Source organism: Ursus maritimus, unplaced genomic scaffold (genome assembly GCF_017311325.1).
Source record: "Ursus maritimus isolate PB19 unplaced genomic scaffold, ASM1731132v1 scaffold_6, whole genome shotgun sequence".
NCBI classification, from domain to species: Eukaryota; Metazoa; Chordata; class Mammalia; order Carnivora; family Ursidae; genus Ursus; species Ursus maritimus.
This window is the reverse complement of record NW_024426774.1, coordinates 46980667-47005415: the sequence shown is the minus strand read 5'-3', so window position 1 is coordinate 47005415 and position 24749 is coordinate 46980667. Positions and strand designations below refer to the sequence as shown.

The 24749-nt window shown below is 50.6% G+C and overlaps 1 protein-coding gene across 1 annotated transcript in view; it reads left to right on the top strand.

The window, feature by feature from the left end:
• The first annotated feature begins 3726 nt into the window (after positions 1 to 3726).
• HK2 (hexokinase 2) overlaps positions 3727 to 24749 on the top strand; it is a 61218-nt gene continuing 40195 nt past the window's right edge. The window contains exons 1-2 of the mRNA XM_008700043.2: positions 3727 to 4334; positions 22815 to 22977. Coding sequence (XP_008698265.2) covers positions 4272 to 4334; positions 22815 to 22977 — 226 coding nt within the window. The 5' untranslated portion in view covers positions 3727 to 4271. The remainder of the gene's footprint in view (positions 4335 to 22814; positions 22978 to 24749) is intronic.

Genomic DNA, 24749 nt, shown 5'->3' with positions numbered 1-24749 from the left:
AGAGAGAGAGATTTGAGAGACAATAAATCATACACTCCAGGCATGAAATTCAGAGCTGGAAAAGTCGAAGGCACAAGACACAAGTCTCAGCCTTGTGAGTAACCTACCCTTAGCTTGTCATGTGTAAATTGGGGCTTGTAACAATACCTACTCTAACTACTTCCTGGGACTGGGGCCTTCAGAAGAGATTATGTATACGTAAGGCACCTTGTGATTATTAGAAGAAGCTCCAAAGTCAGTGTATAGAGAAGGGATCATAGCCGACATGACCCGTGGGGTTTGGTCCCACCTGTCTGGGGCCAACAGTTTTTTTTGTTTTGTTTTTAAGATTTTATTTATTTTTTTGTCAGAGAGAGAGAGGGAGAGAGCACACACAAGCAGGGGGAGGGTCAGGTAGAGGGAGAAGCAGGCTCCTCTCTGAGCAAGGAGCCCAATGTGGGGCTCGATCCCAGGACCCCAGGATCATGACCTGAGCCGAAGGCAGATGCTTAACTGACTGAGCCATGAGGCCAACAGGTTTTATAACACTGGACTTCCAAGTATTTCCAGGTAGCAGGCATCCTCTTCTTTATCTCCCACTCCTAGCCCAAGGTGTCAATTCTACTTTAAAATTCTACTTTAAAACATCTAAACCTGTAGCCTGACACCTTGTCTCACCTCCACCTTGGTTCAGGCCTTGGTCCTACCTTACAGCTTAGGCCTCTCTCTGCCTCTGGTCTCTAATCCGCCCCCCTCCCCTGCCCCCGGAGGGCAGCTATTGACCTAAAAAAACAAATCTGATCACATCCCTTCTCTAAGAAGCTCTGCTGGATATCTAAACCTATATATCTATGGTGTTTATCTAAAGAGGGAAGCCCAGTTATGGGGCTGTTTCAGTCATGTGAGAGATGCTGGGTGTGAGAATTAGGAAAGATCTAGAGGTGGCAAAGATTAGAAAAATAATATATAAAACTATAAATTCTCTCTGTATGTGTATGTGTATTGTTATATAAAACGTGAACAACTTCTTTCTTCTTCTTTTTTTTTTTTTTTTAGATTTTATTTATTTACTTGTCAGAGACGGAGAGAGCACAAGCAGGGGGAGCAGCAGGCAGAGGGAGAAGCAGACTCCCTGCTGAGCAAAGAGCCTGATGCAGGGCTCGATCGCAGGACCCTGGGACCGTGCCCTGAGCTGAAGGCAGACACGTAACCAACTGAGTCACCCAGGCGTCCCGAACAACAGTTATTTCTAAAATTTCTTCTACTCATTTAGATATTCAACAAATATTTATTGTGTGCCCACCGTGTGCTGGGCACCATTGTAAGCACTGCAAATATGAGGGAACAATACAGATACAGATCCTGCCTTCTTACAGCTCACAGTCTAGCAAGGAGAGAAAGAACAATAGGAAAATCAGTAGGCCACCTGAGAGTGACTGGGGAAACCACTGAACAGATAAACTATTCAGAACGAAGTCCTCTGAAGAAGAGGTGGTATTTAAGCTGAGCCTCAATGAGGAACAAGAGTCAGCTGGATACAGATCTGGAGAAGGATATTCCAGACAGAAGAAAAACAAAGAGTAAAGGCCCTCGGGTGGGAAACAGTTTGGCATTTTTGAGGACAACATGCCCACGTAAATGCCAAGCAGTGTACTGGGGAAAGTAGTATGGGATGGGGTGAAAGCGAGCCAGGGGCTATAGCGTATCATTGTCAGGATTTTGAGTTTTATTCTAGGATTAGAAAGCATTAGATAGGTGGCTTGGATGGAGGGAGAGAGAAACATAGAATGGCTTATCTTTTCAACAGGTCACTGTGGTCCCTGAGGGAGAAGAATTGTGCAGGGGTCAGGATGGAGGCAGGCATGAATGCAAGCAGGACAAGGTAGGCTGATGTGTTATTGACTCTGGCTGAGTTGTTGGCTTATGTCCAAGGTGTCTAAGGACATCGAGAGAAGTGGTCAATTACAGGATTTATTTTATGGGTCAAATAGACTGCTTGGTGACTGGATATGAGGGTGAGTGGCAGGAAGGAATTAGGGATCACTTAGGGTGGATGGTGATGTCATTTGCTGAGGCAAATGGGAAAGGAATAGATTAGTGAAGAAAAGTTGCATTTGGCTTTAGACATGTTGAGTGTGAGGTGCTAGTTACTCAGTGGAGATGACAAATGGTTGATGGAGAAATAAGTCTGGAGCTCCTAGAGAAGTCCTTGGTGTAGATTTACGTCTGTGAGTTACCAGCAGTTGATGATACAACAGTCCTGAGGCTGGAAGGGATCACCCAGGGAGAGAGCATAACCAGACCAGAGGGTGGAGGACAGCCCTGGAATATTCCAGCATTCACCAGTATAGAAAATGGGGTCTGAGGAGCCTGAGGGACACCAGAAGGGTGGAGCTTCCCCAGCTCCTACAGAGGATGGTGTGTCCAGATGCAGGATGCGGTCAACTGTGCTTGGGTATCACAAGAAGTGGAGTAAGACGAGGGTGGAAAAGGGGTAAGAACACAGGATTTGGCAACAGGTACGTCATTATGGTGACTGTGACAAAAGCAGTTTGGGATCCAGGCCTGACTGGAGTACGGGGAATGAGAGGTGTGAACGTATAGTTGGCAAGGGTACATAGCTTTCAAGAAGTTTTGCTGAGAGTTTGGATCATGGATGGTGTTTTTTTCTCCTGTATGTTTTTTTTTCTTCTGTATATTCCAACCATGAACATTTATTACTTACATAATACCGTAATGATGTATACATTGCAGATAACACCCAACTGTTTATGAGAGGAGAAACGCCTCAGTAGAACACAGCAGCCCTCCATCTTCCCTCCCCTGCGACTCTCCAACCCCAGGCTCGCTCTTCTCCACAAGCACCAATCCCCTGTCTGCATCAGTCTGTATTTCATTCTTGCCAGCTGCCACTGCCATGTATAAACTCAAGAGTCTGGTGCCTGGCATTAGCTGCGGCTGAGCCTCCCACTCCTCTCAGCACCCGTAATCCACCCCACCCCACCCCACCCCACCCCACCCCACACACGTCCAGGATCCTTTGGGAACACACTTTTCACCCACCCAGTTTCACCCACGCGTCCGTCCCACAGCTGCAGATAAAGCTCTTTTCCTGCCGTTTCCTTCCTGGGGCTCTTAGAGCGGTAGGATAGGGAAATAGGGAAAAGAATTGGGCCTCAAAGTCAGACGGGCGTGGGTTCCTTCCTCCACCTGCCACATAGCTGTGTGACTCTGGGCAAGTCTCTTAACGGCCCGTGCTCCAAGTTCCTCATCTGTAAAACGAGGTTGGTAAAACCCACACCCTATCCGTTTTGCGATGGCTGGCATACAGCAAGCAGCAGCTACAGCAGCGCCTCAATTTTGCTTCAGCGTTGCGCCCTGTTGAGCCACAACAGGTGAGGACTAAGATGTTTCGGAAATGTGACCCAGCAGTGGGGGCCCCTCACATGACCCCGAGATACTAGACGGTGTCCCTCTCCCCGCACAAGGCACGTGCTGCTCGGGTGACCGTCTTTCCAGTCGTCCCACACGCTGGGTCTGTGATCACGCGCCCCCCACCCATAGCTGAGACTGACGCGGCGGTGGCTCATGCGCCTTTCCGCCCCAGCCTCTAGCCACGGACCACACGTCCCATCCTTGCCGCCCGGCCCCGCCCCCTGCCCCGGGCGCGCCCCTCCAGTTTCCCGGCTCGGGTGTCTGAGGGGCCGCGCCCGCGGGCCGTGCGCACGGATTGGCTGCGCCGCGGCGGCGGGCGGCCCGTGGGCGCACACACCCTCCCCGTGCAGCCAATGGGCGTGCGCGCGTCACTGACCGGGAGGCCCGCGAGCCGGCAGCCCCTCAATAAGCCACATTGTTGCACGAAACTCCAGAGCAGGAGTCCCGGGCCGCTGCTAGCGCCGCCGTGTCATCAAGCGGAGAAGATCCGTGGGCAAGAGCAGTGCGCGTGTGAGCCGTAGAGGTCCGCTCGCCCAAGTGAGACCGGACCGAGATTCTTCCCAAGTTGAGCCTTTAGTGATCCTGTGGTGAAGTTAGCGCCTTGGTGGTGGGGCAACCCGACACGTCGCCAGCAGTGATTTTTGGGCACCTTCTAGCAATCGGCACTCCCAAAACCTGTTTCCGGAGACCCTAGACTCTCTAGGTGAGCGTGCCATCGCCTTCTTTTTGTGCCGTTCGAATTCATTGCTCCCGGCCGGGCCGCCAAGCCGGGATACAAAGCGATCGGACCGCGCTGTCCTCCCCCGCACGCGCTCCAACCTCGGTTTCCCAACTCGGCGCCGTCGGGCCGCGGCAGGATGATCGCCTCGCATCTGCTCGCCTACTTCTTCACGGAGCTCAACCATGACCAAGTGCAGAAGGTAAGTAAGCGCGTACAGGGGCGGCTTGCTCGCCTTTGACAAAGTTGTGTGGTCCACGGCCCTCACTTTGGGGTCCCGGCCGGCCGGGACTCTCCTCCTTGACTCTGCGGGGAACCACTTCCTCCCCATTCTGGGTCGAGGACGCGGAAAAAGTCAGGGCTGCCGGGAAACTCCTGGGCGCGAGGAGCCACGTCCGCTAGGCACGGGCAGGCGTGTGCGCGCGTGCGAGGAGCCTGGGCTCGCGCACCGCGCGGCTCCCTGCCTTCCTGCCACCCTGCGCACGCTCGCGCTTTTTTTTTTTTTTTCCTCTGAAGGGGCGGGTCACCCGGCACGTAGTCTGAGACTGCGGGGCCCACGTGGGAGGAGCCCCTCTTTCGCAGCCGGAGTTCCGGCGAGAGCACGTGGGGGGAAAATCGTGGCCGGTGTTGGGGGGGAGGCTCTGCTGCCACGTGGGACTGCCGGGGGGCTCCTGGGCCAAAGGATCGCTTTCTGGGGACGTGCGGCTCCCCTCGGCGTTCCTCAGGGCCTCGCGGAGGTGCGTTTGGGGAGAGGAGGATCCGGGAAGGAGCTGGAACAGCGGCCGAGAAAAGCCGCCCGCCGCGCCCCCTCCCCGGAACTGAGGCGCCCGGAACTGAGGCCCCGCGAGGGGCGTACATTCCCCCACAGATGTGCCTCGGGACGGCCGGGCCTTGAGTCCCCGGCGCCCTCCTCCAAGTAGGGGGCGAACTTTGGTGGATACTTACAGTGATACTAAAAGTTACACGAAGGGTTCCCCCCCCCTTCCCCGTGTTCCTGTCTTCTTTGAAAAGTTTTCGTTAGGTAAACGAGCTTTTTTTTTCCTGCGGGAGACTCCGACAGATCTGCCCACCTCGCGGTCCGCAGCCCCCCCAGCCAGAGCTCTCGGGCTAGGTCATTTACATAAGAAAGAGCTTCTGGCCCCGCGGGGAGCCAAGCTCTAGGTGCCTCCGGGTATGGGGTGGGGGTGGGGCTGGGCCCGAGGCGCTATCACTCTGGAGAGCTTTGAGTTTCTGAAATACTCGGAATTTCAGGATTGGCACCTGACCCTGGACCTCGCTAAGACTTGGGAAGAGGGGATGGGCTGAAGCGGGGGTGGGGGTGTCCAGAGCTGTGAGGCAGTGACAGCGTTGCTTAATTACATACTTGAAATTTCTGTGTCTTAGAGGGAACACATCTGGGAGAGTGTCTTGACGTAATTGTTCAGTGCCACGACCTGCTCGTATTGTACTCCCATTCTGGGGATTCTGAGAGCAAAGGAGAGGATGGTGGGTTACTCTCATGGTGCTTTCAGAGCCGTGGCAGATGAATCCCCAAATAAATATGGCAATACTTAATCTCAGACTGGAGTAGAGAGGAGACGGCGGCTGGTTGAGTTGAGTTGTACTCTGCTTATAAATACGACCGTTGCTCTTCTTCCTGGGATGTGGCTCTGCTCTGCACTTGGATTCAGTTTGTTAAAGAATGTGTCTGTGAGCCGGCAGGATCTTGGCAACTTCTTTGGGCTTCTCTGCCCAAGAAGTGAGTTAACCCTTGGGGAAGACTCATCCCTTGGCAAATCCTAAAGTAGGAAACTGGAGGATTATTAATCAAGGGAGGTCTTCTCAGTTGTGTGACTATCACTCCAGGACGTTTTAATTCTTATACCAGTTTACTCTCTGTAATCCAGAGGAAGGAGGCTAAGACTCAGACTGTCTTGGTATGGATTGGGAGTCATCTCTTTGGTCCCAGAGTGGAAAGAGAATAAGCCGGGGTATCTGGAAATAAATTCTAATCTCAGTTTGTGATTTATTAACCACAGGACCCTGAGCAAGTCACTTTGCCTCTTTGGACTGTTGGTTTCTTGTTGTAAAACAGGAGTGAGAGCAGCAGCCTTGTCCACTGTAGGGAGTTGTGATGACCAAACACGGTAATGTAGACATGTCTTTTTTGTAGGCTACTCTTACCTACACTCACCGCTTCCTTTTAGCCTGTGAAGTGTCTGGGCGGACCCTGGGTGTATTTCCTCTAAATTACCAACGGGGGCAGAATAGAGTCAGGCCTTTAATTTACCAGGTGTCAGAACCTGGGACTTGGCCTCCAGGCTTAGATGAGCAAAGCTCTTTGATTCCAGCTGCCATCCGATAGGAAGTAGGAAGAGAACCGGAGAATATTTTGGAAGCATCTTTTCTTTCTTTTTTTTTTAAGTAGACTCTACTGTACATCCATAGTGGAGCCCAATGTGGGGGCTTGAACTCATGACCTTGAGATCAGGACAGTTAACCAAGTGAGCCACCCAGGTGTCCCTGGAAGCCTCTTTTCCAGTTGCTGCTACAAGGATGAATTAGGAGAAAAAGATGAAGTTTGAGTTTAATTTTAGAGTCTTTTGAAAAGGTCTTGGTTTAGACTCTTCTGAAATCCCCATTATCTTACATATTCTGGGTTGTAGTCGGAGGCTTGGAAAACTTAGATCCACCTACCCAGAACTAGCCCCTCCCCCTCCCACTTGTCTCCTGGTGGACAAGTCCAGTGTTTTGTACCATTAGGAGGAGAGTAAGGGTTATTTGCTCACATTTGCTGATCGACACTTTGAAACTCGGGAGCAAACACATATGGCATCTACTGATTTAAGCTCTTCATGTATGTTAGCTCATGAATGTTTGCAACAACCTCACAAAGCAGATGCAGTTATGATCCGCATCTCTGTTTTACTGGGAAGGAACAAAGGCACAGTAACTAAGAGCTGGGAACTCAAGCCACGCAGTTGGGCTCCAGAGCCCCATGCTCTTGACCATGCTCTTCTGCTTCTGGTAACAGTAGTGGACTCCATCCTGGTCCCCGTCTGCATTCACTTTGGGACACTGGCAGCACCGTCACCCAGCATGCCCAGAAATGCAACTAGCTCTTCTCCTGGTTAAATTAATGGCACCAGTACCCTCTGGCTATTCTGGCTGGGAGCTCTGGACTTATTTCATTGACTTTCCTTTCTGATCGCTACACATCTGTCAGTCAGTCTTTGGCAGAATTCAGAGGCCTCCTAGTGTTTCTCTGTTTCCAGTCTCTTTCTGCAGTGAGACTGGAACATTTCAGAAGCCTTTTAACACTGCATACGGAATGCCCCTTGACCCCTCCATGTTCTCTACCTTCACTCTTTGAGGACTTGGCATCACCATTCCTTTGAATGCCACGTTCTTCACACTAGGCACCTTTGCCCTATCATGGCATTCTTTTTTTAATGGGAGTTCTCATGACCAAGTTTTTTTTTTTTTTAAGATTTTATTTGAGAGAGACAGAGCACGAGTGGGGGGAGGGGCAGAGAGAGAGAGACGGAGAAGCAGACTCCCCGATGGGCAGGGAACCCCACACGGGGCTTGATCCCAGGACCCTGGGACCATGACCTGAACCAAAAGCAGATGCTTAACTGACTGAGCCACCCAGGCGCCCCTATCATGGCATTTTTATCATCCCGCCATGCATCGGACTTGGTAGTTTTCAGTTCCGGTTCCATCCTTGGGGCAGGGAGAGTCCTGGCTGCTCACCTTTGTAGCCAGTTTCTGGCCACTGGCGAGGTACTCAGTGAGTGTGAGGATGAGGGAGGAGTCCTTCCTGGAACCAGAAGCTGAGCAAGGGCTGCAGGAAGGGGAGGAGGGTGAAAGGCAGATTCGGGGGTGGCTAGTAGGGAGCTGGAGGGGATGGGTGGGTAGGGGACATGAAGAAAGGCTGTGGTGGGTTCTTCTTTCATCAAGTCCTGAGGCTGATTCTGAGGAGAAAGGGCGGGCGGGGGGTCAGGGACACGGGGAGGGAAGATAGAGAGGGTGGGAGGGTGTGGGTGTTTCCTGTCTTCCAGCAATCAAGGCTCTGTGTCCTCTGGGTGGAGAGATAGTGGATTCTTTTTATTAATTGAGGTATAGTTAACATTCGAGATACAGGATTTTTGCCCCTCAAGGAGGAGAATCAGTTTTAACCATAGAAGTGAAATGAGGTATGCATGCCTTCCTTTAGCCATTAGCTAGATTTTTTTTTAACATGCATTGACTGGTGACTTATTGTCACTCCGGTTATGGAATATAGATAGCTCGCTTGGACTCTTTTCTGAGTGAGTGAGGGGTGGCTTTCAACTCTGGACTTATGACAGGAGGGAGTATCTTGGAAGCAGAAAATTCAACATAGCTCCCAAGAGTCAAGAAAGGCAAGAGTTTTAATGTTTTTTGAGAACTTATTGTGGGTACCAGGACCTCTGGCTATGACATGGGAAACTGAAACTAAGACACCTTTCAGTTGTCTGGTGAGCTAAGGCAGCATGCAAGAGAGGGTGCCTTACCATGGGGTGAGGAGTTAGAGACCTTGACTGGGATGCCATTAATCTTCTGATAAGGGGTTAAAGTACCAGGAGTCAACTACTGATCACAACCTTACTAAGATGATTTTTGACTGCCTTAACTGACATTGGCAGGTACAGTTTCTCATTTATTCAATACGTACATGAAACTTAGCATCCTAATACTGCCCCTTCCCTGCTCAGAAGCAGTGGATGGTAGTAGGAATATTTTGTAGCTTTTGCAATCATCCATTTTTTTGTATCACCAAAGTTTTATTTCAGAGGGTGCTAGGAAGCACTTTTCTTTATCATTGAATTAAATAAAATTCCCTCTGAGGCTCCTCGGACAAAGCCAACTTTTTTTTTTTTAAACATCACTTTTCAAAGATGAACGTTTCCAGCACCCTGAGGAGTTTGAGGGCAGTTAGGGGCCCTTTTCCAGGGGAAATCAAAACAACACAAACCGCAACAGTTTTCTCAAAACCTGCAGCCAGAGTAAGGAGATCTGATGTACCAGAAGGCCTCAGGAACCCCAGAAAACTGACTTCCTTTGTTCAGATACTTCTTTAAAAGACAACTCTTGATAATGGGTTCCTCATTATCATTGTTGAATTTTGAAGTCAGCAGGTTTGGTTTGTTTTCCAACACTGTGTTGTCTGTCTTTCCCTTTCCAAAGCAGCGGGGGGTGGGGGGTAAGGTGGGGGGAACCTCAGATTCCAGAGTTCATTGCCCGAGTCTTAATACCACACACCATGGATCACAGGCCATGCTTCCTTGCTGCCGAGTGGCTGTTTCTGCTTCCTCCTAAAGCAGGTCTTTCCACCTCAGCGCTGTTGGCATTTTGGGCCACACAGTCTTGTGAGGGGCTGTCTGTATCCCAACCTATAATAAAGAGCAAGAATTCCTACCCTACCCAAGTTTGTAGGGGCAAAGCCTGTATTCTCTTTGTTTTGTTTTGTTTTTGTTACTACGTCTTTTGAGCCATAGTTTTCAGGGGCTAGCAGTTTTGCCCTCCAGTGGGCTTTGGTGATGTCTGGAGACATTTTTTGTCTGTCACCAGTTAGGTGGGTGAGGATGTGTTGCTGCATCTAGGAGGTAGAGGCAAAGGAGATCCACAATCTTACAGTGCCCAGGACAGCCCCGTGGCAACAAAGACTTTTTTGGCCCCAGGTATCTGTGGGTTGAGAAACCGTGTTAGAAGAAAGAACATAGTTGATCCCATCCTTCAGTTTTACAGCGCATTGTTCGCGATCATACAGCTAGTTAATAGTAGCTGTAACTAGGACCTTGGCTCTCAGCTCGCAGCATGCCAGGTCCTGGGACAGTCATGGTGGCAGGCGGTCCTTTACAAAAGATGAATTCGAGGTGGAGTCTGCAGACCACGGCAGTCAGCAGATGTCCGAGCCCCCCGGCTGAAGGGTGGGTTACCTGGGTTACTGTTTTTTCTGTCTTCAATCAGAAAAATGCCTGTAGTGTCAGCACAGCAGGAAGCGAGTGGGAGAGAAGTCTGCTCACTTGTCCCCAGGAGAGTCTTCCCCTGGTTGTTGCTGGGATTTCCATGGAGGCCAGGCCTCCATCAGACTTCTGAGCAAAGCGGGCAGGTGAGCTGGCAGAACATGAGCCCAGCAGCTGCTGTAGCTGGCCACAGAGGAGAGGGGCTAGTGATACCCACTGAGGGCCAGTCCAACAGTCATATCGGGAGAGGCTGTAGGGTGAGTGATAGAGCCAGTCTCCCAGGATTGAATCCTGGCTTATGTAACCAGCTGTGTGAACTTGGGTCAGTTAATGTAACCTTTCTAGGCCTGGGAGAGTTTGTGGATAACACCTTAATAGGGTTACTGCAGGGATTAAAGAGAGTTAATATGTGTGAAGCTCTTAGAGCTGTGCCTGATACATGGTCAACTCTTCATGTGTTGAATATTAGGACCTAGAGAGCTACGTGTGTATAGTACTACACTCTTAGATACCCTACTGTGCTGTCCGCCTGGGCAGGAGCAAAGGAGGGCCTGCTTCTTTTTTCCCAAGGGCTTGTAGGACATAATGGGTTCTGGAACATTGCTGTTGTTTGTCGCATTAGAGGAGAAGACAGGGTGGGCAGAAGGAAGGAAGGTTCCTAAGTTGAAGAATGAGGAAGCATCCTCACTGCCTTCTGCAGCTGTCTCTTTCCTAGGCACAGGAGAACCATCCTTGAGTTCTTTCTCTAACTTGCTTTCCTTCGGGTCCCCTGGGAAGTGGCCTCCCCACTGGGGGCGGGGTGGGGGGTGTCTCTGGGATGCCATGATCATTGGACAGATGGAAGCATCCTCAGTGGAAGGCATGACTGATCACAGCATTAGTTCCCCCCTTCTCCTTGTAGAAACCTAGTCCCCCCTCCACTTTAGTCCCTCCCCCAAAGGGCAGAGGCTCCCAGGGCACTTGCTGAGGCCACTTGCGCTGCAGTTGGCCAGTGAGATGCTTGCTTAGCCTTCCTCACATCTGCCCCAGATTCTGGCTTTCCACTGGGGAGACTGCTTGAGTGGGGGATACCCTGGGCTGTTGAGTCATAGGGTCAGGTCATGGTAGGTGTTGGTCCCACTGACCCCTGGAGTTTCACTGAAGGGAACTGTCATTCCTACAGTCTTTTGGCAGATCAGGAAGAGGGTCCCTCACTGTCTTGGGTGTCAGCAGAGAGCCCTTTGCCCCTCATACAGACTCTGGGCTGTCCAGCGTGGCCCCTCCTGACACTTGGGTGCCCAGGGCTCTTGACAAAACCCAAGGCAACCCTATGTGTGGAACCCACATTCTCCTCCCCCCAGTTGGGAGTCTTGGCCTTGTTTCCCTGAAACGCTGTCCTCTGTTAGGAGTGGCCATGCTTTTTGCACTTTCGTCTATGGGTCTCTAAGCATTTCCCTGATGTTCCTTACTTGGAGGGACCTTAGTTAAAACTTATCTTGGAGTTACCTAAGAGCGTGGGTCAGAGCTGAGAACCTGGCCTTTGGTGCCCACCCAGCCAGCCTTCCTTCCTGCCTCTCCTCCCGCTTAGCTCAGTGGTTCTACCCTGGAGGTGCGGTCCGTGTTCTTGAAAGGCCTTATTCCTGGACTCTTCCTTCTGGCATCTCCATATTGTCTGATAAAGGAATGAAGCCAGATAAGCCATCAGGGTTAAATGAGGGCATGCAAAGCTGCCACTTTTCCTTTTTCCCATTTGAGAGACTTCCTTCTTCTGCTTCCTGCTTCCTTCCACATTTTTCTGTCTCAACCCCTTGCAATGAAGCCTTCTAGCCATGTCTCATCAGTTCCATACCCCCCCCCCCCCCCCAATTTCTAAAGCTCTTAAAATAACAAGCACTACTAAGGGCTGGGCTCTGTCTATTCACTCTAACTCAGGCCATCCTTAAGCAGCCCTCCCCAGTAGATACTATTACTAGCTATTATTCAGATGAAGACACCAAGGCACAGAAAGGGACAGTACCTTGCTCAAGGGCAAGCCTGAATTCAGTCTGACGCCAGAACCCAGGCCCCTAACCCCAGCATGGGGCTGCCTGGGACAACTGGAGACAGGCCACTTGTGTTTCATTTTCATGGGGCTATGAGTCACGTGTCAGTTGGGAAGGGACCTTTGGATCATCTAGTTCCAGTCCTTCATTTTATAGATGAGGAAACCAGGTGCTGTGTACTAAGTGACCAGCCCAAGTTTATATAGGACAAGCCCCAGAGCAGGGACCCAGTTTCTTGGTCCCTATTTCCCTTTTGGCAACGATTGTGCAGAATGAGCTCTTCTCATCAGTCAGGTGTGGGCTCCCCAAGAACAAAGGCAGGATTTGCTTTGTGGCCTGTACCTAGAGTAACCCTATAATTTGTCCAAACTGGACCACTTTTGAGAATAAAAGGGGACACTGTTAATACTCAGGCTGCTACCTCAGCGTAAACTGAGATTGTCCTGGGCAAACTGGGGTGTATGGGTTGCCCTGCCTTTGGTGGGGGTGATCATGGGTGTGTGGGGCTGACTGGGAAGGTCTGGGGCTTGATGCGGTGCAGAGGGACACATCCACAGGGGTTTGGTGCAGCAGGTGGACACTTGGCAGCAGGCAGGAGTGGTGAGTTCAGATGGCCCTGTGAGGCAAGAGACTCAGGGGTAGACTCTGGTCCCCTGGCATGGGGCTGTCCAGGGGAGGCAGAGTCGGACCCTTAGGGAAGCTGGGCCTCTGAACGGGGCAGCCAGGCTGCTGGAGAGGAAACCATGCTACTCCCAGGGTCACGTGCCGTGAGGGCTCAGGCCTGAAGAGCAGGGTCAGGCTCTGAGCTCCTGGGCATTCTGGATTGGCCAGCTCTCCCCTTCACCCAGGTTACTCTCCCACCCCTTCGGCACACCCAGGGCCCCTTGTACATGACCCTGATCTATGACTTGAGCACCTCCTCTGTTTCAGTATTGAGATAGCGGCTGACATCACAGATGTGAAGTTGGGAGCCTGTCGTGTGTGCCCTTAGTCCTCTGGGACCAGTGAGGGCGGGAGTCACAGGGTGTCAAAAGTGTGTTGGCAGCTGGGAATCTGGGGAGAGGCCATTTGTGTTGGGCCCTGAAGGGCAAAGTGGGAGTTTGTTAGGCCAGAGGAGGAGAACATTCTAGGTGTGGGGTTAACATATACACATTTCTAACCTTTCTGAGACACTCCTTAGAATGTATTGATGCATGTATGATTTAAGTGATTATAAATCTGTATTTTATTACACTGAAAGAGACCGCCTACTCTCTGCCCTTCCCCTCAGTTTGTAATTACTTGTTGCTATGTTTGCCTCCCACCAACAGACTGTGCCCCTTGCAGGCAAAGACTGGGCTGTCCTTTCCCCTGGTGCCCTCAGCGCCTGGCCCGGGCTCACTCCATTTAGCACGCAGTCAGTGTGTGTAAATGAACTGTCAGGGTCATGTCCATCTGGGACATATCATTGCACAGCTGTCCCCCAGCCGGCCCAGAATGTCTGAGGACAGGAGGTTCCCCAGACCCATGCCCCAAAAGCCCATCTCCTGGACTCCTGACGGGTGCTGCTGTGTGAGGTCGGTCTGGCTGTAACTCCAGGCAGCTGAGGCAAGAACTGGAAGAACTGGAAAGCCTGTGACTCACCAAAGTGCAACAGGATCCTGGGGGCGTGTCCTGTAAGCCACCTAGGTCAGCTCCACACTTAGTCTGGCGCCCCGGGCTTGTGAGCGCCTGGTGCGTCAGCTGGAATCTCCCTGAGGTCGCCTGGTGGCCCCAGCCAGGTTCTGCCTGGTCCCATCTGAAGAAAGTGTTGTGGCAGATCTGTTACTTTTGCGTAGCTGCGTTTCAGAGGAAGGAGCCTTAAAGAATCGAGGATCTGCTGTGTCCTTTCCTCCTCAGTTTATCTTTTTTTCTTTTCTTCTTCTTTTTTTTTTTAATCAGAAACATCCGGCCTTGGCTTGGCACCATTACAGGATAAACTTGCTGCTCTTTGCACAGCCTTGGTCCTCCCAGGAGAAGTCTGTGAAGGCATTATTATTAATGAGGTCACTGACAGTATTTACCTGGCTTTCCCAGGACGGGCACACCTGTGCCCCAGGTTAGGGCACTCAGCTGACCACCGGATGTAGTGGGTCCTGCCAGGGACTCAGCCCGTGGCTTAGGGAAGCTTCTCCAAGGCTTGGTTACCTCAAAGATTTGAGGTGACACTGGCAAAGGAATAATGGAAAAATAAATTCTTTTGAAACTAAGTTGTAAGCCTGTGTCAGCATATAGAGTCACTGGAAGGCTGTGTGGTACATTTAGATGATGGCTCTTCCCTCTGGTTTGACCTCTTACAGACTTCTTGGAGCTTCCTCGGCCCTCTGACCATGTGTAGTGGGTAGACCAGGGCCTAGTTAGCGCCTTGCCCTTTTTTCTTGCTATGTTTTAAAATGGCAGTGTAGTATACACAGGAAACTGAAAACACCAGGTAACCACTACCCAGATCCAGTAACAGATCATTAGCAGCCCAGAGTGTAATCACTATCCCACCTTCTGTCAGCAGAGATCTGTTTCTGCGCTTCATATGAATGGACTCAAAAGGTATGTCCCCTTTTGTGTGTGGCTTCTTTTCCCCAACTTCGTATTGTGAGATTCATCTGTGTGTGTGGCTGTATGTGGTGGTAGGTGGTGCCTTCCTTTTTTTTTTTTTAAAGATTTTATTTGTATGTGTGTGTGAGAGAGAGAGAGAGAGAACACGCAGGGAACAGCAGGCAGAGGGGGAGGGAGAAGCGGGCTCCCCGCTGAGCAAGGAGCCCAGTGCAGGACTTGCATCCCAGGACCCCAGAATCATGACCTGAACTGAAGGCGGATGCTTAACTGACTGAGCCACCCAGGCGTCCCTAGGCGGTGTCTTCTTAATTGCTGTATAGTATCACTGCCCCTGCACCCCCAACCCTGTTTTGACTGGCCAAATTAAAGCACAGGAGACCAGTCATAGCCCTTCAAGAAGGTGTGGTTTTTCCTAAATTTCTTCTGAGGAAGTTAGGTTGGAGCCCTGGAGCCTTTGCCTGAAGTCTGCATATATGACCTGATTATATCTTTGGGACAAGGACCCGAGTGCTAGGAAAGCTGAAATTCAGTCGGTTGGTCTTTTTGGGGTCAAGAAGAAGCTAAAAGGTAGAAATTAGCTACTGTGCATCCAACGCCGTCTGGAGAGAAGGTTCTACGTATTCAATGAGAAATACACAAAGCCTGGGGAAAGACAGTCCAGCAGCCTTTCAGGGTGTCCCTGTGTCCTTGGCCCTGACGCTTCCATGCTAGTGGAGTTGCTTTCTTACCGATTTGTTTGCTTGAATTCCGTCTTCTGTTCAGGAGGATGTGTCCTGTAGGGCTGACTGGTGAGCGTTTGCTTGATCCTGTATTAGTTCTTTTGTCACCTTACTAAACGGATTAGGTGACAGAGCTCAGCTTTCAGTGAAAGGGACAGGCTGGGGTGACTACCAACACACTTAGACTAGGGGTAGTTCACTGGAGCTGAGAGCCAAGCTCTGAGCTCCCTGACAGTCCAGGCAAGAAGGACAGCTGTCCTAGAGTCAGGGTTTTGAATTTCATTGGCCCACAGCAGGAAATAGTGACTCTGGGCAGCCAGACTCTCTCCTGGCGCCAAACCCTACAGGGAATTAACCGGTCAGTAAACAGCACAGTGACTTTACATAGTGAGGTAGTCTTGATGATCCTTCCTTCCCATGATCCCGTGATGAAAGTGGTCGGCTGAAATCAGACTAATCCGAAGCCTTTGCAGTCTTCTGAATTCTGGTCCTGGAATTCATAATGTCCTTCCAAGATCTCAGCCCACATCTTCTGAGCCCTTTCACACAATACCCCTACTCTCAAGGTCACTGTGTATCCACTGACATGTATGTTGGATATGTATGTTCTTAGCCCAGAGCACGGTCTCCCCTGCCTGCCAGTCTCATGGGCCACGTGCACCTGTAACACCTCATGGGCCACCTCACATTGGTTCGCCTTTGTTATCCACGGAGATCCATCCCGCCATTCAATTCAGAGACATTGACTGGGCCTGTAATATGAGTTGAGTTCTGTGCCATCTTGTAAAGTCCTAGAGAACAGGAATCTTGAGTTCTTAAAAAAATTATTTCTCTGTGTGTGTGTATAATGTATAATTCAATGGCATTAAGTACATTTACATTGTTGTACAATGATCATTATTATACATTTCTAGAAGTGATTTGTTTATTAATTTATTTGAGAGCAAAAGAGAGCAAGAGCAAATGCAAAGCACGAACAGGGAGGGGGGAGGGGCAGAGGGAGAGAGAGACTCTTAAGGAGGCTCCATGCTCAGTGCGGAGCCCGATGAGGGGCTCGATCTCACTACCCTGAGATCATGACCTGAGCCGAAATCAAGAGTCAGGTGCTTAACTGACTGAGCCACCCAGGAGCCTCAGACTTGATTTCTTTTAAAATCATGCTCCTGTACACTGTAGTGCTTTGCATATAATTGGTTTTCAATGAAGGCTCTATAACAGGAGAAGCTGGGGTTGCAGCAATGGCCAGAGATTCTGGGGTTGAATGCTACAGATTTTAACAGCTATTGAAATTTGAGGTTTCTTCCACACTTTTCTTTGAAACCTCTTAAGGTAGCCAAGGTAGGATTTGTAGTACTTTATATAACCAGCTGTCAGAATTGGAATATTGTTCTCTTCTGGATCTGAATAGTTTGATCAGGACCATTTTTCCTCTGGGACTGGACAGGGTGGCCTTAGGATCTAGGGGGTGGCCACCAGCCATTCATTTGGGATAGGCCTGGAAGATGACATGGGTCCTTGTGACCCAGCAGGAGGACTGTCCTTTCTTGTTTTTGACAATACAGGAAGGTGTCTGGGGGATCCAGATTGTAGCCTCAATTGTGTGACCTTGGTCAAGGCTGCCCCCTGGCCTCAGTTTTTCTGAGGTCCCTTTCCGGCTACTCCCAGGCTTTTCTTTCAGGGCTTCCCCATACCTGGCCGGGCTGTGTCTGCCCCACCCAAGCCACTGCACACTTTGAGGTAGCACCTCTGTGAGGGTGACCTGCTCTCTCCATTCTTTGCGTAATTTCCCCTCCTTCTAGTGCTAGTCTAAGGGAAATGTGGACACTTAAATGTGGACACGGATTTCTCATTTCGGGTGCTATTTTATTTCTTAAAGAGGATGGGGTTAATTTCTCTTTCGTACTTCCCCCTCCTCCACTCACAGTTCTCTAGAGGAAACAGACGTGTTGGGGTAGTGTGTTATGGGAAGAGAGAAACTGACCAAAATTGCCCAATGAGGAAGTTCTAATCTCAAGATTGCTAAAGAGATGTCATTTAAAACTGCTATCTCTTTCTCTTTAATACACATGCTTGCCTCCAGGCAGGCAGGCGGCCTTCTAATACCTCAGTCCAGCTTTGCTTCCAGCCTGACTCTGTTTCCCCAGCTTGGAAAGCCCTTCCCTTTCCATCTTTTCTCCCCGATAAGGTTTTAGAGATAAACACCCCAGTGTGATAAGTCACACACCCACCACAGAAAGAGAAGGAACAATTTGGGGAAATAGCCTCTGTTTTGTTAATCCTCGATGTAACTAAGGTAGGGTTAAGAAATGCCCTTGACCCTCTGAGGGTGCCACTGGCCAGTGGGGAGTCTAGGAAAAAAACAGAAGGGGTAGAGAGAGCTCTGTGTTCCCCGTTTATGCCAGTGACAGCTGTGTGGGGCTATTCTTCCCGTTTTACAGGGAGGAGACTGTATCTCAGAGTGACTCATGCAGTGTCACACACCTGTACAGGTGTTACAGCCAGGATTCGGACACTGATTTTCCTGATGCCACAGCCTGCACTTGACTGTCACTAGCTGTGAAATGAGGGTTGGCCTGAATGATTCTGCTTTGATAGTTTCCAATGACCTAAATGTTTCCAACAAGGACAAGGTTTAATCTTTCCAATTCCCAGCCCCCAAGGATCAATACAGGATTGTTTCACACTTAGCCTAATGTCTTTACTGCTGACTTTCAAAGTCTCCAGGTAGAAAAGTGGTAAAAACGACCTTAGGCAATGTTGACCAGAGCCTGGCTCACCATGATCACGTGATTGGCATGGGGGATAGGGACTCTGGGAGAGGGGAAGATGTCTGAGCACGCAGGGTGAAGGGTATCAAGGTGGTCAGTCTGGAGTGGATCTTTGGGATTCTTCATGTTTTTAAGAAGCTCCTCATGTCATTCATGCTGATGTACAGCCCAGTTGAGGAACTCTTATCCCAAATGGCAGAATGGAGACTAGTCAGAAGTTACCAGAAAGTAGATTAATCGCAGATTGAGGACAAATTTTCTAACAACTAGAGCTGACCAATAGTAAGTAGTAGCTAACCAGCCGAAGAGTACTGAGCGTGTCTTGCTTAGAAGCATTCAGACCTAGGCCTGATGGACCGTTGGGGTGAGAGAGGCAAACTAGACACACTCGAATGCTATCTGCAGCGGGGTTTTTGATCGTGATGCTCCAAGGGCATTTTTAAGGGTGAGTATTGATTAGTTGCTGTCGTACTGCCCTGCCTACATTTGAAATCTCTTAAATGACTTTGTCCCATAACTTTGGGTCTGGCTGCACCGTGGGTGAAAGTTGGCAGGATTCTGCGAAGTGCATTCACTTCCTTCCCAGTCTAGGAAAATTGTCTTTGTACGGAGGATGCTTCTTGTTTCTGCTTCTGCTTCCCTTGGCCACCCTTCACCCAATGTAGCAGTGCCAGCCAAGTCTGGGTGGGCCCCACGGTGTGTTTAGGAAGCTGTGACATTAGGCGATTAAACAGTCCTTCCCTAATAACCTCAGGCTGGCCACATCATCATGCTGTGAAAGAAGGGAAGTTTGGGCCAAGATGCTCTGGTTGCATTTTTTAAAGCTGTCCCATATCCTTTCTCATGTGTTAGAGAGGAAATCAAGGCCCTGGGGTCATCCAAGAAACCATGGGGCAGAAAGTGCCCACCCACACCAGGAGGGCCCACGGGACAGGTGAAGGGAAGGTGGTGATCCCAAGCGCCCAGTTTGAATCCTGGCTCTGCCCCTCCACATTAAATGGCTTGTAAAGTGGGGATAGAGAAGTTTTACAAAAGGACAATGGAGGTGAAGTCAGTAAACTCATAGGATGGTGTCTGGCAGGTAAGAAATACTAAGCTGCTGTAACAATCATCATCATTGTTTTCATCTATCACTGAACACTAAAAGATGATTGTGCTTTATTGGGTAAAAGGCAACATGACTTGAAATAAGGCTGTTTACTTGTTAGAGTCTTTGCGGGTTAAGGATGAGAAGTATCGACTGGAATTTGAACCAGCCTGTTGTAGTTTAAGCATCAGAGTTGAACTAGGAATGGCTGCTTTATAGGACTGTGGCCAGTCCACCTTTGCTCCTTGGTGGACATGACCTCACAGTCCAAGAAGTGGCCAGGAGTCCTCTTAATAAGCAGTACAGGCGCTGTTCTCCTGGCTTCCTTCGTAACACCCAGAGCCCTCTGTGGTGGGGGGTGGGGGTGGGGTGGGGAGTGGGTGGCCGAGAGGCTTCTGGCACTCGACTTCTCTCTTTAGGAAAGTAGTAATATGGGAGCTCCAACTTGATCATGTGTGAAACTCATGACAGTGTTCAGAGACATGTCTGCTGCCCCTGCCACCCTCTCTTGCTGGCCCTTTGTGTCGACATCAGGGGATGACTGGAATAGAAGACGGCTTTCCAGTGGGCATTGCCAGCTGGAATGCACTGTGGGGCCGTTTGGCCTGTAGAGACCCCACTGTTGTCCAGCAGAAGAGGGACAGACATCTAGTGGAGTGGACGAGCCGGGTCGCCCAGTCCAATCCAGTCCAGTCCCAGGGTGGCCCTTTGCATCTCTGACTGGGCATGTCGCCTTCCCTCTCTCAGTAGAATGGAGATAACACTACCTGCCTCACGGGGTTGTTGTGAGGATTCAATGAATTGATGGATCTAAGACCTTGGGAACAGTGTCTGTGCCATGTAAGGGTTTACTGGTACTACTGTTGCCCACCAGGGCGTCTCAGGCTGTTCTTGGATATGGCCTGGCCTTGGGCTCTGGTCTGGGGGCCCTGGATTTTGTATGTTAGCATCATAAGCCATGAGGCAGTGTTCCTGAGCCAGCCTAGGTGTCACTGTATTGGGAACAAAGAGACTTTTGGGGTGTTTAAAGTTGCCCCGTGCCTGGGGTCGCCAGTTTGGCCTCCCCCCAGTAGGAAGGGGCCTTGTCTGGTGTTGGGCTGAAGCTGTACCCTTTTACCTCCTGGGGAGCCTCAAACCTCATTGTGAGGGAGGCCAGGCCTTCTCAGGAGCACTGTAGCTCTCCAGTATCATCAGAGACCCAGCTCAGTGACCCAGCTCGGGTGGGGGCTGGTGTCCACACAGGCCTGAGAAGCCAGGGCAGACAGTGCAGCTCAAGGCAAGTGAGCCGCTGGAGGCCTGAGGTCAGGAAACAGAATGGACGATTGGGTTCCTCCTGACTTAGAGTGATAGACTTGGGTAGTCTGTGGTTTTTAGTAAATGCTGGCAACAGACGAGTCCTGGGAAATCCTCATTTCTGCAGATTTGAAACCCAGCATGACAAGCCTCGTCCCTTTCTTGGCTGGGGAGGGACAGCAGAAGTGGCCGAAGGCCTTCACCATTCTCCACGCCTACTCTGTTCTTTACCACCCTGTGCTGCGAGGGTTGTGTGTCAATGTTGTATTTTAACCACATGGCAGTTGTGGAGAGGGGTGGGCTCATTCACCACAGACCCTCCTTTGCCTCGCTTGCAGCTGTTTTCAGCATCTTACTCCAGACTCTGATCTTTGACCTTTTGGGATTTTAGAAGAATGATCAAAGATGAGTCCTGAGCAGGATATTTGAAATGACCCAAGGAGGGCCAGCCAGTGTCCTTATTCTGCAGGGGCAGAAGGAGGCCCAAAGACGAGGATGTGCCCTAGATCCCATAGGAAGTTAGGATACAGCCTGGAATAGGGAAGACGCGAGTAAGGGGACTATCTGTTGAACAAACGGAGTTTGTTCTTTTCTTAAAAAATTAAGCACCTTGTGCCCTTCCTCTAGAAATCTTAGGCTGTAAGCTTGGTTAAAAAACAAAAAAACGAAAAAACAATTCAAGAAGGCCTGACAAAAAAGGCTGGAAAATATAACAGGCTGTAAAACTAATGAGTGCATTTGTCTGGGAACTCTAATTATAAAAAACGTGTGCTGCTTTGTCAAAGTTGAGCAAGGGCAGGGGGCAGGGAGCAGGCGGGTACTTCCTTGTTCCCACAGGAATAACAGGGCAGTGGTCTTCAACTAAGCTTTGCCCCTGGGGACCCCACCATTTCAGAGCTGGGAAGAGCAGGGTTGCTTGAAGTCCTGCAGCTTGCTGATGAAGCTGGGAGGACGGTGCCCCTCACCCGTTGAGGGGCTAGCTGGGGCCTGGCCCAAGGTTCCTGATTCTATCTACCCCTACCCTTCCGTGGCAGGCAGTGTCACCTGTCCTGGACACCGCTGCTGAGAATGGGTGTTAGGAAACTTGGGCGCCTCCTGGGATGGATTTCTATGAGACTTCTTCCTGATAGGAGAAAACTGGGAATATCCACAGCCAAGGCAGAGGGGAGCTTCCAAGAAGGAAACTGTGTGAGAGGGACTCCTGATGCTTCTTTGACTGGTGGTAAATCTGGGGAAAGTTCGTGTAAATTTATGTTGGAAACAAGATCAGTGAACTAACTAGGGAGAGCTGGCTCTGCCTCTGATGGGGGGAGAGCTTGCATTGCTGTTCATGCAGAGGCTCCGTTCTGTGTCAGCACGTGCCAGGGATGCAGGGGCGAACCAGTACACATGGCTCTTCTTGCCCTCCGTGCCTGGGATCTGGACGCTAAGAAATACATATTGTGGATAGTGTTGTGAAGGGAAAAGTCTTGAGTTCTTGGAATAATGGGAGGCCTGACTGTTTCATTAGAAGGATGAGAGGCCTCCATGGAGAAAGGTCTGGAGAGGGCTGAAGAGATGGGCCAATGGAATAAAGGCTGTAGGGCCCATGTACACATTCCCAGGCATGGAAGGACTGAACCAAGGGTAGGGTTTGCACAAGGAGTCCAGCGGCATGCAGTGAGCTTAGGTTGTTGGAGAGGCCAGATCATGTGGGGCCTTGGAAGGATTTCAGGTTTGGTTCTAATGGGAAGCCACTGAAAGGTTTTTTTAAGCAGGGGAATGGTTAGACTCTGGCTGGGGATAGAAAATAGATGGAAGAGGTAAAGGCAGAAGTGGGGGCTGTATAAGTGAGGCAAGAGGAGCTGGCTGCTTGCCCCAGGGTGGGGGATAATAGGATTGTCAGGACTGGCCTTGAGGTGTGTGGGGAACAAGGAGGGTCAGTAATGAAGCCCAGTTCCCAGAGACCCTTTAACTCAACCTTTCTGGAAAGAACTCTTCCTCTTCCTTAATGTGTCTTTCCCCTCATCCTCACCACTCTGCAGAGATAAAGTTAAACCTATTTTTCTCATTTTATCTTTTCAGTTTAGTTCTTCTTTTTTTATTTGTAAAGATATCTTGTCAAATAGATTCCAATTACATGGTCTTTAATAATAACTTTCTGTACATAACAGGTTTTATTCTTTTGAAGGGCTGAGTGATGTTCTGTGACGTAGATGTGTACCATACTGATTGAACCTCCTGGTCTCTAACTCTTGTTTCCCCCCCTTTGCAGGTCGACCAGTATCTCTACCACATGCGTCTTTCTGATGAGAACCTTCTGGAGATCTCTAAGCGGTTCCGCAAGGAGATGGAGAAAGGGCTTGGAGCCACCACCCACCCCACTGCTTCAGTGAAAATGCTGCCCACCTTTGTGAGGTCTACTCCAGATGGGACAGGTGCTGCACGCGGGGGGATCGCTCTGGGTGCTCTGTTGCCCTGGGGAGATTTGGGTGGCTTTTTGTTCAAGGACTGTAAGGACGATATATCAGTGAAGGTTGTTTTGTTTCATGCCTCAGAAATCAGCCCTGGCTAGTTTAAGCATACAGGAAGTTTAATGAAGTCGACGGGGAGGGGTAGACAGGAAAACTGGAAAGCAGGCAGCCGTGGCAATCAAGGTAGAGGTAAGTTTTTGTCACCCCTACCAAGGCATTGCTGCCAGCCATTTGTTTCCCATTGCTGCGCTGAGACAGGCTCATGGGCTCAGTTGGGGAGCTCACAGTCCCACTGAGATTGCATACAGTCATGGTGATGAAGAACAGACGTGTCTGGGAGGGTCATAGCCGAGGCCAGGGCTGTCACTCTACGTGGCACATTCCACAGCCTTGCTGGAGAAACAGTGTGGTACAGATTGTCCTCGATGTGTTTCTTGAACTCCATGAAGAGTGCTGGAAGTCCACATATGCGTGGAAGGACGTGAAGAGCCACAGTGCATCTCTAGGTAGTTAGGCTCTGAGGGTGTGCACACAACCTATCACACTTCGTTTCGTCCCCTTATTTGGATACAGACCCTGTATTTCACATGCACCACCCAGCAGGTGATTTAATCAAACCAGAGTACAAGGGGGTGGTGGAGTGGAAGTGGGAAGGTAGGCTGGGCTAGCGAGCCTTGCACGCACACCTAACCCAGTGGGTCTTTCTTCAGTCAGCCCAGGGGAGTAATAGTTTTCAGGGGGTGCGGGCAGAATGGTCTGGGTAATGCCCAGCAGCGGCAGCGTCTGCCATGGGGCACGGAGGGACGGGGCGGCCGGTGGAGATGGGGCGAGGCCCGGTGGGATGTGCTGGGCAGAGACGGGAGTCGGACGGGATGTGGAGCTCTGCTGTCAAGGGGTGGCCGCATCCTCCGAGAAGGGACAGAACGCAGTTGTGGCAGCAGCCGTTCACTGGTGGACATGAGGTACCTGTGGGGGCCACGGAGGGGGGCAAGCAGTGTGAGACAGCCACCTTCGTGTGGACCGGAGGGAGGGAGGGAGAGAGCCCGAGGGGCAGCCCCTGGCAGGGGAGGAGCCAGCAAGCACAGACTCCGAGCCCCCCAGGCGGGGAGCACCAAGAAGCCGGCTGGTCGCTGGCGGGGCCCCTGCAGAGCAGTGCCGAGGACGGGAGCTGGGGAAGAGCACGGGGCCAGGGCTCATTCATGCGCCATGTGCCTTCAGAAGTTCCATCCCGTCTGGCTCCTTGAGGCTGACCCGCCTGAGAGCCTCTGGGGACCTGGTTTGTCTAACAAGACTTTGGACCTTCCTACAGTTTGGAAAATAAGCATGTTTGCCCTGGGACTCAGCTTGGACCCAGCACTGAGGGTGTGGCCTGGTTTAGGATTGCTCCGAGTGTGTGTGTCTCAGCCCCGCAATGAGTCCCCTGAGTGCGCGGCCGCCTGCGATACCCGGGTATCCCTCAGGTGCCCTCCAGACTGCCACTGTTTACCGTACCTACCACTCCCTCTGACTGGCGGCCACACCCGCTTCTATTGTTTTTATTTGACATTCGGATAAATTTACTAGCTCCTTAAGGCCAGGGACATTGTCTTATTTCAGGCACCACCACTAGGCAAGCTCCCCAAGTATCTACTACATTTTTATGGGCTAAGAGCTTTTCTGAGCACCTACGTAACTCATTTACTTTTCATAAAACCCTATAAGGGAGGTACACATTTTATCTACTTTTTAAAATTTTT